Consider the following 15,195-nt stretch of genomic DNA (forward strand, 5'->3'; position numbering starts at 1 on the left):
AGCGAAAGAGCCGAGCAAAAGCTTTCTGTATGCTATCATTTCAATGCAAGTCTAATTATTGGTCTTGGTCCTGAACATGCTACAGGAGAAATGTATCGTGCGAACGACCTTTGTTTACAATCGTTTGCCATCCTCATGCTTACAAGGACGACCTAGAATTTCATACGAGCTAAACATTAATTTTGTTGCATTTCTTTAACTTTATAATTGAATTGAATTTTCGTTCGAGCAGTAATTAGAATTATGATTTAGTTTGGAGAAATGTGTAGCCATAATTGTCATTTTAATATAATTGAGAAACTGTGTAGCATATCATCCTAATTCTAGTCTAAATCGATCAAAACTGTGTGGCCATAACTCTAATAATAAAAATGTATTTTTAATTGTAATCTAATCTAAAAAAAACAGTGTAGTTATAGATCTAAACAATCATTTCATTCAGAATCAAAGACGTGCCGTGCAGATGCATGTGTAGAAGCAATCTGTGCAACGAAGTCGAAGTGCCCTGTTTGAACGGCAAGTTAACAAACTATCCAAAAAACTATAGATATCTATCTAGTGAAGTGAGTCCATTTCATCACAGAATGCTTCAAGGAACTGCCGTCCCCAGACAACAGCTACATCAGATGTACCAAAGGAGAACAGGTGGGCTCGGTATGCTGGTGGTACTGTATGCCGGGTTACAAACTCAAGGGCACGTCAGAATCAGTATGTAGAAGAGATCGAACGTGGAGTGTCCTGAATCCGCCCGAATGTGTCGGTGATGGTGAATATCATTGCTTTTTTCAGAATTTCGATGCGGAGAGTATATTTCGTAAAAATTTTTAATCCATCGCCAATCATGATTGCAAACATAGTTCGACTTATTTCTGTGAAAATATTTATTGGTATTTTGTCCGCAAGTGGGTATACCTACAAAATAATCAAGAACGGTCGTGAAACTAAATTGAATAATATGTTCTATTTAAATGGAATTATGCAATTGTGTGCTGACATTTTGTGCCTCCCGAGTCTCTTCAAACAATTTCTGGGTCCTGTGGGGCGAGGTAGCGTAGTGGTATAATCCGCAGCTGCGACACTGATGTGCTGCGGTTCTAGTCCGATCGAGGTCGAACCAGAATTCCATCTCAAGTGTTGGAGGTTTATCTAGGATCGCCATGAATATTACAAACCAATAAACTTCCTGAGTCTGAATTTTGCATAAAATCTCAAGTTGTAATGCTCTACGTTATGTTGATTTCCGAGATAATTTTTGGCCCACGTTGAGCTCTGAGTTCGATGAATAAAATAAAGTGTCCGAGATTTTTTATTTCTCGAGATCGTGTTAATTTTTGAGATGTCCTTTGCGGTCGTCCAAAAGATTATCTCATACGGACCTCAAAATAACCGCAAACCCCTATTTGACAACTACCGCCCTATATGTACCTTACGTCGCATTGTACATTTTGTACACTGAACAACGTACATTCTGTTGCTCGGGGACGACGTATATGACTATTGAAAATTAACTTTTTAGAATATCCTATACTGAATTAGCAAATTAGATTGTGATCAATGTTCCCTCTAAGCTGCGCACGTGCGCAAATGCGCACTGCTGAAACGGTCTCTGCGCACAGAAAATCTACGCTGCGCACAAAAAATCAGATATGATGTTATTTTTTTATAGTTGTTGCGCACTGTTGTCCAATGGACCACGCAGGCGCGCAGATTCGTGAAAATTAAAATGGAACATTGTCAGGGCCAAATAGTGTAATCACTGAATTCTGAAATCGAGGTACAAGTGCGCCCCACAAAGGTAACTATTTCGCTCCGGGAAGAAATAAGAATTCACAATCACGCGCGCCTCACGGAAGATATTTTTTTAGTATGGCCTCGTACGCGTGAGCGATACTGATATCATTTCAACAGCGCATTATTTTCTGGGAATGACGAAATAACATTGTTTAACAAAGTTATAAATAATAATGGATAGCTCAAAGTTAATCTCCGAGAAACTAACGAATAGTCTTCTCCGCGTGGCATGAACATTGCGTAAGATTTACTCAGGACCGTAACTTTCGCACCCAAACCGCCCAATTGGAGAGGCCGAGCTCGAAGGGGGTCCAAAATTATTCCGAGAATTAACATAAATCATTGTGTACTTTTTTGGAATTTTTCAGGAACTTTTGTTCGCGCTACGCGCGTTTTATTATTGTCAGATATCTAATTATTGGGTACCCTTTCCCAACAAAAATTACGCATGATTCATAGCAATGGGCAGTTGAGCGTCGGCCATTTCAGGACCATGACGCGCCAAGACATGAATTTAAAGGCTATGTAACATGCGACTCCATGAAGTGCGCCAGAAAGATCAGCAGCGAGAAAACTTTGGGCAAAAAAGACTGCCCCGGTGCTGACCGAAAACTTCGATATATAGAAATATATGTGTAATTGTCAATGTCCATGGACGCCTAAATGGCAGGCGCCGAATGTTCCTGTCCTGGCGATCCGAGTCCCACAACAAGACAAATGCCATATCCAGGGAACATTAGTTTCCAGTTAAGAAATACCAATTTGAAATCGATTTGATAGCAATATATATGCAATTCCCGATCATATTGACCGATACAATCATGAATTATATAAATTTTTCGCGCTTCGCGCGTTTAGGGACGGTGCTACTAAATGGCCACCCAATGTAGAGCCGTGCTTATTTGATTACTAGTCTTCTCGCCGTTCTATGGGCAGCGGCACACCCATTCTTGAGCAGCTACTTTCAAACGCTTTGACCGAAATCTGAACGGCTTTCCTGTAAGCTTCTTTCAGGCTAATTGTTGTTTTTTATCAATAATCTATAGAATGAGACACAATCACGGAGACTTTTTGAGATTTTCCAAATTTTGGACAACCCTATTGCGCACTGTTGTCTGAGGGCCTGCGCAGTGAGTTGGCGTGTTGGCGCAGGCTTTTGAAAAATTAGAGGGAACATTGATTGTGATGTTGATAAAACTTATTGGCTTGGGGTGCAAAAGCCCAACGCTGTTATATGCGCCATAACATGATTTTGTTAATAGATAATAATAATAATAATGTGCTCCCCGGATTATGTGAGTATCTACCAGTTTTACTGTGAATAAAGAATATAATAATAATCTGTACCTTGCATCAGTGTTGGGATCAAGTCACTAACTTCGAGTCACGAGTCGTCTCGAGTCATTGTAAATTTCGACTCGAGTCAAGTCAAGTCAGTCGAATTTTGAATGTGACTCGAGTCAAGTCAAGTCACTCGATACAAGTCACGAGTCAAGTCAAGTTGAAATTTTGCAGTACGAGACATAATTACGTTATTGCATTTAGATAACTGTTTGAAAGTTGCCTTTTATTTTGAATGAAGGGACGAATACGGAGGTAAATAAAAAGGCAAGTAGTCGTCGTGTCGCTCACGCGTACGAAGAACTTCTAAACTACCTATAATTAACTGTATAGCCTCAGTCCCAGCCAACATATAGAGAATAGAATACGAAACCTCAGAAAGTTGAAACGAATTGATTAGATGCAACGCAGTAGCCACCTACACATTCGTGAGATACAATTTAGACCTGCGCCTATGGTCGACGAGTAATATAAACTTATAATCTATAGTAAAATCAGACTTGAATCATACAAGAGGTTTGGTTAAGGCAGTCTATATAACAGAGATAGATACTTTGCCATTTGATTACTTTACTAGTAGTTTACGACAACGTCAGCTGTAAGCTCCGATCACTTCGTTTGCGGTCAATTTATATGTTATAAAACAATGGCGGCTCAGTAACACACACAATCATTGAGTGATTGCTCACCATTAGGGGTCACACCAGCGTATCGCGAATAATACGAATATGCAAGATCAGCCATTTTGATGGATACCCTAACTAGATGACTTGAAATTGACTCGTAAATTTTGCTTCGAGTCACGAGTCAATCCACATTTCTGAAAGGCCAAGTCAAGTCATTTTTGCAAAGTGGCTCGAGACAAGTCGAGTCATACGAAAAAAGTGACTCGAGTCTGACTCGCGTCAAGTCATGACTCGAGTCATTCCAACACTGCCTCACATCGCATTGTGCATTTTGTGTCTTAAACTGATAAAAAATGATAGCGCCTCTGATTAAGCGGTCATTATTATACGATTCACGACGACAATCTTGCTGTTTTTCAGACCACGTTCATCCCCCTTGTGAATTCAGATGCCCGCCTCTGGAACCTGACGAAAACGGTTTGATCTCCTGCACCAAAGGAAACCGGCCTGGTTCCGTCTGTACTTTCCGATGCTATCCGTGAGTGATGTCATCACTGGGGGAGGACCCAATGCTTAGAGTACTTGAACAGGAATCAAGCATTAATTCTAATGATTCGAGACGAATATTGAGAATTGATTGAGTGATTTGAATGATCAGAGTACTCACTTATGAATCAAGTAATAATTCTAATGATTCGAGACGATTGTTAAGAGTTGTTATTTTTAGAGTATTGAAATCATACGTTTCCTTGCCACGAATAGTAAATTATATCAACGAGAATTATAGTTTCGACCCCACTGTATTTTCAACAGCGTGAGGCTGCAAACCGCGATTGTACGTATCGCAGGGTACGAAACATGTATAGTACGAAGCCACGTACAGTAATGAAAATCACCTTTCTTCAAAGTCGTGATCAAAAGAGTGCTCTGTCACAAAGCGACTGAGATAGGTAGGGTCGAATAAAATAACACGTATCAGGGTTGTAATAACTCGAGTCGCGAATCATTTTTCCAAATGCGTAAAACGACTCGACTCGACTCGAGTCAATTTCTGTACTGGCTCGACTGGTACGCGGGTCATTGTGCATGACTCGAACCAAGTCATATGACTCGAGACTAGGATGGCCGATAAGACAAACATTTCGTTGCAACTTAGAAAAATAGTAAAGTCACGAAATGTTTGGTATTTCGTCTATCATTCCTGATGCTTGGAAAATAGGGTCAGGTACTGTTGAGACTGACGACAATTACGATATAATTAATGCGATCCACTCTATATCACCCGAGCAGAGTTGAAAAAGTGAGTAGAACCGGATTGAAATGAACATAATGACTTGGACTAGGACTCGAGTCAAAACGCTATGACTCGGACTCGATCCCCTACTAGCTGACTTGGACTCAGACTCGACTCTGTGTTGAATTAAAAATGACTCAACTCGAGTCGAGTCAAAACTATAACAGCTTGGTTGACTTGTGACTCGAAGCCTTGTAACTTGGTTACAGCCCTGCGGATATTACAAATAAAATACCAAATATTCTTCAATGTGATAATAGATCTGGCGATATACAGTTTGTGGTCGCGTAAAAGGTTCATAGTTGAACTTTCCATATCAATTGCAATGTTGTGACGCCATAATATGAAATATTAGGCTAATTGACTCCAAGGCTATCACTCGATTCAGATTCGAATCACTCAGGTACTCGGTTTTGCCCAGCTCACTCATGAGGAACTATACGATTATGAATTATAATTTCAATGTTTAGAAACAGCAGACTTCACGGCAGTACTGTGAGGGAGTGCGACGGCGTCACCAGCAAATGGTCCGGAATTCGCGCTACGTGCGAAGGTGGGCTATGCGTTCAGCTGAGCAGATTTTTTGTGCAGATGAGAGAGAGAGAGGAGGGTCTTTATTTACATACAGCCGCGATACAACATTAGCAGACGGTAACATGATGACGTTGAAAAATACGCAAGTGCGGTATTCGGTATGGGATGGAAATGTTCCCGCGGTCTTAGGGGTCATCTAATCTGATCACAACTGGATCAAACAAGTACACTGTCTCTATACCTACACGATCTGGCTGTAACTAATGTTAGTTGAGAAAAAAAGAAACATTTAGGTGGAGACCAAAAGTTTTACCTCAAATCAGACACTGAACACTCAAAACACGGGCACATAAATAAATATGAAATACTTAGATAAACGGTGTCCAATGTTAATTTCTTGGACTTAAGCGGAGCCTGAAAATTGAAAGATTGTGCTGACCCATGAGTCCCCGTTCCTGCGCACTGCTTGAAATAAGTCATCGTGAAACGCCGTTGCCATGACGCCCGGCTTCGTGTTCGCCGGGAATGAGCTGTACCTCGACGTTTTACCCGAATCACGGTTTACTAAAGAAGAAATGTGCCACATGGAAGACTTTCTAAATATATGAACATCTCATTCGTACGACTGTTGGTTTGTGTACGAAAAAAGACGCACGGTCTCCGATATTCACGACTGGATGGTTCGACTAGATGTTTCTCTTTCCCCTGATACTCGTGTGTTGACCACTACATTTAGCAAGCATTACTGTGTGATAGGTCCACCCCCGTCTTAACACTCCCAAGAATATATGCTTGCAACGGGCCTGACATCGCATATCGCAATGCGTGTAAATCAATCAAATTCAAGGATAATTAAAAATCAACAGTCATAAAAGTCATATGATCAATTGACAAACTATAGAGAATTAGATTTTCCTCCGATGACTTCACTACAAGATTTATTTTAATCCTATCATACTGCATCTCAAATTTGTGCAGTTCAGCTTTCCGCGAACTCAATTCTTCCTTATGCCACATTCAGCGGTATGTGAACCACTTCAAAGTTGTACCAACAATGGTAGGTGCCTAGGTGGTTTAAGAATGCGAGGTTTATCGCTCGAGGATTTGATAAAAACAAACGTTTGGTCTGCGCTGAATCTAGAATAACGTGATAAGCAAGCACCCAACAGCCGCTGAGCCGGACTTTTGGTCTCCACACCTAATGATAGTAGCAACGGCAAATGATAGTACGTAATAGTAATGATAGTGCAGTAGTGTCAGGGCAAGTTGGACACCAGCGCTGCCACGACGATAAGAAGTAATCAAATACGCCTTTTGAATCAGCCCTAAGAATTCATCACACAACACATGCGTATGTTGTGGTAATGTATTCCAAATGACGGGCCCTGGGCAAGGGTTGTAATGACTCGAGTCACGATTTTTCGTGACTCAACTTGACTGGAGACATTATCTAAAATATGGAAAATTACTCGACTCGACATTAGGCAATTTGTGCGTGGACTCGACTTGTATTCTGGTCATTGCGCATGACTCGACCAAGCCAGTTGATTCGAGACTCGAACTGCCAAGACATACATTTCGTTGTAACTTTAATGAATAGCGATCTACCACATTATTGGTATTTCATGTTTCAGTACTGGTGCTTATGAAATAGGGACATAAACAGTGTAAAAGGAGGAATATTAGTATGAATGCGAGGCCTACAATATCACCCACGCAGATTTGAACACGACTATGAACAGTGCACACAACGACTTGGACTCGGACTCTATTCACAACACTATGACTCGGATTCAAACCTTTGACAGCTGACTTGGACTCGGACTTGACTCGGTGGTGAAGTGCAAATAAATCAGCATGAGTCGAGTCAAAACTATAAAAGTTTAATTGACTTGTTGCACGAGACATTTTGACTTGGTTATGACGCTGGTCCTGAGCCAGGGGTCGCCAACTCAAAACGTGCGGAAGGCCACTTTTCAAATTTCATTAAGGCCGCGGGCCGCATGAATTCAACGGAGTTGCAAATAGACAGAGGTGGTCAGTAACGAAGTACTTCTACTTTTTCGAAGTACTCAAGTAGTTTTCCTCTACTTCTGGTACTTACTCAAGTAGATCTGATTTTCGCTACTTCTACTTCTACTTCATAATATTTTGTGATCTACTTACTTACTTTTCGCTATTTTCAGTTTGTCAAGTAGAAGTAGTTCAATCTTCCAATCAAAGATAGCCTGAGAAATTTCGGGGCTGTTTTCACGTATCAGTATCAACATTTAATTTTCATAAAAGTTGAGTAAAGCCAAGAATTTTCGTCGCGCTTCGCGCGCAGTGGATACGGAGTGACCGGTATGATTTCACGAAAGTATCGGTGAATGTAATTTAGGTGGCGGGTTGGCATGGTTCCGTTCATACCACATTGTCAACCTTCGCCCATATGAAATAATTCATCACAGTATATATGGCTCATAATAACGTTTGAAACTGATGTTTCGCTATCTAGCGTTTACTTGTCATATCGTAATCTAGCATGTCCATGGTGTGTCCTAATATGGAAAAGTGGACTCCGACTTTTTTTAGTTTTAGAGCTGTTTTAGCATACCACCTTTGAAACTTTCTGGACTAAAGGCATGAAATACATGTTCCACTTTCAGAAGTAGTATTTATATTTCACTTTTAATTCCCAGAATCATATACTTTGAGTTATAATTAATATCAGTTCTTTTGTCTGGATAACATACATGTTGAAGTATAAAAGCAAGTATAGTAATGCCTTTAATTTCCAGAAATAAAGCTACACAATATGACGTTTTTACGGTCCACCATATTAACGTTTACTAATCGCGCGCAGTGTTTACACCGTATCCTATATCACTTCTCCGTATTGCTCTTCGACTAAACTATGGGCCTTATAATATGGGGGATGGCGCCGTACCATGCTATTTTCTAAAACGTGCTGTTCGAGAAAACAGAGGATTAGTATCGCATTTCCATATCAATACTATCATTTTCATCCCATGATGTGGACGAATGATTATGCTATCGAAAATTGGATACCTGCTGGTATGCATCAATATGAATCAAGCTCGTCACCTTTCGAATAGCACAATTAGCACCTTTTTACAATCCATGTGAACGACTTAGGGTTGTTTTCACAACTACTTACTTACTTGAGTACTTTTAAAGTCAGTAAATTCTACTTCTACTTCAAGTAGTTTTAGGTTGCTTATGGAAGAAGTACTTCTACTCGTACTTGAGTAGATTTTTTCGTCGCTACTTCTACTTCTACTTGAGTAGCTTTCTTGACTACTTTGACCACCTCTGCAAATAGACCACACATTTTAGCAATCGCGTTTTTCAAACTTAACGTCAGTACAATGCTGTGTTCTCTAACATTGGCGACGGGCATAGTACAGCAGTTGGGGTTAGCTAGACACGGTACTTGCTGCAAAACTATCTCCTCGTAAAACTGGATCTTGTGGGCATCCCAAGTCGTTTTCCAAACGTCTCGGTATTTGCAGTGTATGGGCCGTTGAACGTCAAGGCAATATGCCCAGCCCATTCATATACACTAATTCTCCCATCATGGAATGCTTCGCCGAAGCCGTATCAGCAATTGGTGAGGACTGGTGATCTTGGGCAACCAACACCAACACTACTTTTAAACTGTCATCAATTTCATCATTCAAAATGTCTTAATAAGCGTTCGTACGAAATGTCATATCAGGTCGCGGGCCGCAAAATATGACCTCGCGGGTTGGTGTGTTGGTGACTCCTGTCCTAGGCACACTTGTACAACTCGATGGTTGTCTAATTATAGCGTAATGCCGGTAATTCTAATCTAATTTATGAAATGTTTATATATGCTCCCTGTTACTGCAGTAATCTGCAGTACATAGTCTAATGTTTTCGTTTGACTGAAAATAGACAGGATAACTGTATAGTGCGAGACGAGCCATGCCTGGTATCAAAACATTGCCATTCTCATGCTTGTGAGAGTCAATTCTGACTTAATATGAAATGAGCTTGTTTTTCCAGTAGGCCCATTTCTTTCTAATGCCGAATTGAATTCATTTTCCAATTTTTTTTACTGATTCCGTAATTTGAATTATAATAGAATTTCGAAAGAAACTGTGCAGATATCATTCATTCATTGCGGTAATTTTCTCCAAAGGACAGACCCCGAGTAATGAATAGGCCTAGCCTACTTCTCGTAGTTAAGTTGCTATCTGCTAGGGGTAAGTGGACATTTTCTTTTGACAAGTCGCTTGTATTATGAGAGTTAGCCACCACGTTTGTTTCTCCTAGAAATCACTTGCAGCGTGATAGAAGAGAGGGACGGACTGACTAAACATTGCACGGGCAAGGAAACGATCGGGTCCGTCTGCGACTTCTCTTGCCCTAAAAACAAAAAGCTTCTGGGAAGTCGCAGACTGACATGTCAAGCGACGGGTAGTTGGTCTGCCACAATTCCCAAATGTGGAGGTGAGACCTCGCGCACACTTCTGTGCTTTCAAGATACTGAAAACTAAGAACCTAGATTTGAAATGAAGATAACTTGATTTTGTTGTATTCTTTGTAATTCGGAATTAATTCAATTTCCATGTTTTGTGAAATTGATATCTGAATAGAATTCTGATCTAATTTCAAAAAGCTGATATATTTCCAGTTGTGCAAATCTGGTAGAGAAGTGGGCCTGTCTTGTGGGCCTATGCTTCGATGACTCTGTTATATCAAGATTCCATCTATCGCCCGCTTATCCATAGATCGTAATACACTGAATTGCATTTTTGTCGTGTATGTTATTGATGGATCGACAAGATAGCGTGATGGTGAAGCGTCCGGCATCTTGGTCGGTAGGTCGTGGATTCAATGCCCGGACAGAACAGACCAAAGCAGGGTTGTAACCAAGTCACATGGTTCCGAGTCACGAGTCAATCTGACTTTTGTGGTTTTGACTCGAGTCGAGTCGAGTCATTTTCAATTCATCACCGAGTCGAGTCCGAGTCCAAGTCACCGTTTTAAGCCTCAAGTCCGAGTCATAGTGTTATGACTCGAGTCCGAGTCCAAGTCACAGTATTGAAGTCGTGTTCAACTTATTGTTTCAATCCTGCTTGGGTGATATCGAATTCCTTGCTTGCCAAACATGCTTATTTTGTCCCTATCATAGAGACAGAGAGAGAGATAATATTCTTTTTCGCCTGCACCATCGAGATGCTTTGACGACGGAATTGCGATACGGCCCATGATGTCATCTAGTCAGTGTCATCGTTTCTTTTTCTCCTCCATGCTATCCGTGATTGCTGAGCGCCTAGCAGGATAGCTGCGGATACCAATTCTCGAGTCTTTGGTATGACCCGGCCGGGGATCGACGACCTACCGCTCGAGAAGCCGGACGCATAACCATTACACTATCTCGCTAGTCTTGGCAACAGATAAACGTTTATGTAGAGGTACAGTTTTGCTTTCACATTATATCAGGTGGTTGACCAGAAAAAGGTCAACTTTCCTGCTCAGCTCCTGAAATAGACGCCGGAGCGTTACTTTAGTGCTGATTTACTGTTATCTTAGTCGAATTTGCCCTACATTTACCAAAAATTCTCAAAAATGAGGACAAAATCTCAAAATGGAGGCTACTTCTTAAAATTGTTAGATTATCTAAAAGAACTTAAATTTGGCTCAATTCCAACCAGTAGAAAGCAATGCTAAGAGAAAATATTTTGGATTAATTACAAATAGAGACTTTCGAATTTTACCGGCTACCTCATGATATTGTTAGATTGTGTAAATATATGATTCATAGCAAATTTGGCTCAATTCCAACTAGAAGAAGCGAAGGTAATAGAGTGGAATATTTTGGATATGGAAAAATTGTCGACTTACTATTAGTATGTAATTATATTATATGAAGTCATTTCTCACTAAAAATACTCCACGTATTTTCAAATCCAAAATTTTCTCCTGTCATATCATTGATTCCACTTTTTAAAATTAAGCCAGATTCAGTGTTCTTTTTATGCAACGTAACAATTTTATCAAGTAGCCACCCAGTAGAATAAAAAAGAAGTTATTTTTGATCAGCCTTATTGTACAAAAATCACACAACATTGGCCATTCATTGTTACTCACGTGCACAATGCACATACCTAACAAAACGTCAAATGGACGGAGGGTATTGTGTGTTTTCACAGACAGCAGATCAAGTCAATGAGTTACACTTTAAAAATACTGAAGTGGAAAGGAGATTCTCATATATGTTATAGCGGCATGACCTTAGAATAATCCACATCCACTGGATACACGTTCCATTGGTGCATTAGATGCAGGAATTGAAAAGCAATTTTGAACCACACTGAAGAGCATTAGATACTCATCCATTCTAGTCGCCCAAAAATGCAAAGAATCATCGCCTTCAAATCTACACATGAGCTTATCAGTCTCTTCCAAGTAGGCTACTTGACCATCTGAGTCATTTCATTGGCTCTAATTGAACTTTGCTTCGATTGTTTGCTTGTATAATTTAAAAGTCTTGAGTACTTTGATGGTGGAGGATCTATTACCTCTGCATCACTGGATGATTTTGTACAATGCTTTGCTACTATGTACCATTGTCTTTTGTTTTTACGGCGGCATATCTGATATCAGACGAGTGCAACGAAAGCAGTGGTGACAAATAGCGATGTCGACAGAATTCGTCACATGCGTTGATCTAACCATTGTGATTCGCAAATTTCTTCACCTTCAAGTCATGTAAAATAAGCCGAGTCAATGACTTGAGTCGAGTCATGCGTAATGACTCGAGTACAAGTCGAGTCAATCCAAATAATGACTCGAGTCGAGTCGAGTCATTTTCCCATTTCAAGAAAATGACTCGAGTCAAGTCGAGTCACAAAAAAATCGCGACTCGAGTCTGATTCGAGTCGAGTCATGACTCGAGTCATTACAACCCTGGACCAAAGACCTAATTAATAACACTGGTATCCATGACTTCCCCGCTTGGATAACACAGAGGGGTGCTGCAAGACTTACAACGTCATGGTATGCATATGCACAGATCGTGTCACGAGTTGGTGTATATGCCGCCGAAACATCCAGAACAAAAATAGCCTACGTAACGTCCTTTCCTTAGTATATTTGCAAGGTTGATTATTAAAGATTTCGTTGCTGTCTCTCTCTTTCTCTCTATCTCATTCACACACATATACAATAATTTATTGTTACAGAACCCGACTGCTCAATTTTACCGTCTCTTTTCCCTAACGTGATCACGGAGTGTTCGCGCATTCCGAATCGTGGGACCGGCAGGATGTGCTCGTTCTCTTGCGAAGAAGGCTACGAAATTGACGGCCCCACGCGAACGTTCTGCTACGAAGGAAACAGTTGGACCAGTAATTCGCCGACGTGCCGACGTGAGTAGCATTTAAAATCGCAAAACACAGAACGTATAGTTACGCGTGACCGTTCCACAGAACTGGTCAAAGTTGTCAGATTCGCTACTCAAGTAAGAGAAACGACATATATATCTGCTTAATTACAAGTATAGACCTACCGATTTCCGAAATATGTCAAAACTATACTTAAACTGGAACAAGGACAGCCTGAAAAGAACTCAGGCCGTTCCAAAAGGTAGATTTGGTCAAGGGGTCACGTGGGTTTGGGAGTTCAAAGGGGCACTGCACCAGAGTTGGAGTAATTACAATAATTCAGTTCCATTACAATTAAAATTACAATTACTCAATACCAAAAATCTCAAATTACAATTACAATTATTGTTAAGCATGTAATTTATTATAATTACAATTACAACTACTGTTAAACATGTAATTGATGCGGTAGAGAGGTGCTCTTTGACAACCGTAGCGACGTAATTAGTAACAATCTCAAGCTATTCATGTTTTATTCACGATACGTAGAATACCCTTTAATTAAAAAAAATGTTTTAAACAAAAACCTTTTAAAAAATGTGTCTTTTTAAGTTGTAAAATTATGCCATGATTGTGTAAATACTATCCAAAAAACATGTTGTATGAGCCTACTGACAATTACCACCCGATTTAGCCATTGTTTATCGATATGAGATGGTTGTAACCCTCAGAATAGTCGGTTCAACAGTTATATTATAGATATTTTGTCAAAGGAACTATATTTACCCAAATATTTTCAATTGTCAATGCCAATCTACTATGACGTGACAATTGAATATTCGTGACGTCGTGGCTAAAAAAAGAAACAATAAAAAACATGTTTCAAGTTAAGGCCTTGTTTGAAAACATTTTTGTTTTAAATGCGACCCTAATGATAGCTGTTTTAGTTGCTATGGCAATTTCAGTCAAAATCGATACAAACCTGTTCCAAAGCTAATTTTACCTTTCAAAATTTAAAGTGCCGAACATACGGTGATTTTCAAGTAGAAGGGCTAGTGTGTAAAAACAAGCACATGTGCAGGCAGTGTAAGTACTCGAATAAATAAGTGCCTTGATACTGACAATCTTTGCTGTTTCAAGGGATCAGATGTCAATCGCCTTTGCTTTCTCTGAGGAACGGATTCGTCCGATGCTCCGAACGAGACTACTACGGCTCTGTCTGCACATTTTCGTGCGGCAACGGATACATGCTGCGCGGGTCCCAGAATAGCACCTGCGGATTCAAGCGATGGTCCGATGAATTTCCGATTTGCAAAGGTATGAAAAATAGTTATATATATTGACGACTGGGCAAAATCGAACACCCGAGTGATTTGATTCTGAAGTTTTATACATCGAGTCAAGTATTCGAGTACTGCTGGTCATTATGACGTAATAATAGTATGTAGGGTGTAGAGACGTCGAAGGTACTTTTTATGTGACTATAAAAAATATAAAGTTAGTTCAACTTCACGTTTGAGATCCTTCGGTATTTTTCGATTGGGACCATTCCATTGCACTCTGTGTGGGTTCTATGGGTTGGTCACGACTGCACATATATGTTGTTACCAGTAACTGCGTAGCTTTGCACTACATATTATCAGGGTTGTGGTCACAAGGTTCCGAGTCACAAGTCAATCTCACTTTTACAGTTTTGACTCGTGTCATTTTCAATTCACCACCGAGTCCAGTCCGAGTCCAAATCCCGGAATGGAGTGTCGAGTCAGAGTCATCGTGTTTTGACTTGAGTCCGAGTCCGTGCCATAGTGTTTTTGTTCAGTTCCGAGTTAATGTCATGTAAAATCCCCTTTTCACAACTCTGCTCTATGATATCGAATGCTTCGTATTTATAATATGCTCATTTTCCTCACTTTTATCAGTTTCTTATAGCATTTTCAAGTACCAGTACTGATAGACGAAATAATAATAGTGTGATAACTTTACTATTCTTCGAAATTACAAGGAAATGCCTGTCTAGGTAGACCCAGTCAAAGTCATATGACTTGGTCTGAGTCATGCGCAATGACTCGAGTACAAGTAGAATCAATACACAAATTGACTCAAGTCGAGTCATTTTTCATTTTTATGAAAATGATTAGAGTCAGGTCGAGTCACTAGCAAATCATGACTGGAGTCATACAACCCCGCAAATTATGTATATATTGCTTCCACAGGGGAAATATTTTAAAAAACTTTACTTCTCGTTGATACG

The 15,195-nt window shown here is 40.1% G+C and overlaps 1 protein-coding gene across 2 annotated transcripts in view; it reads left to right on the forward strand.

Moving 5' to 3' along the window:
- The window catches only part of LOC145454473 (P-selectin-like), a 91,408-nt gene that overhangs the window by 72,013 nt on the left and 4,200 nt on the right, over positions 1 to 15,195 (forward strand). The window contains exons 6-11 of one of the 2 annotated variants that reach the window (XM_080332552.1): positions 584 to 766; positions 4,179 to 4,296; positions 5,523 to 5,605; positions 9,889 to 10,065; positions 12,804 to 12,989; positions 14,085 to 14,261. In XM_080332552.1, coding sequence (XP_080188678.1) covers positions 584 to 766; positions 4,179 to 4,296; positions 5,523 to 5,605; positions 9,889 to 10,065; positions 12,804 to 12,989; positions 14,085 to 14,261 — 924 coding nt within the window. The remainder of the gene's footprint in view (positions 1 to 583; positions 767 to 4,178; positions 4,297 to 5,522; positions 5,606 to 9,888; positions 10,066 to 12,803; positions 12,990 to 14,084; positions 14,262 to 15,195) is intronic. The other variant, XM_080332496.1, reaches the window with a different exon arrangement.

The sequence above is a fragment of the Botryllus schlosseri genome, chromosome 1 (assembly GCF_051294905.1).
Source record: "Botryllus schlosseri isolate E-star chromosome 1, Bs_hap1, whole genome shotgun sequence".
NCBI lineage: Eukaryota > Metazoa > Chordata > Ascidiacea > Stolidobranchia > Styelidae > Botryllus > Botryllus schlosseri.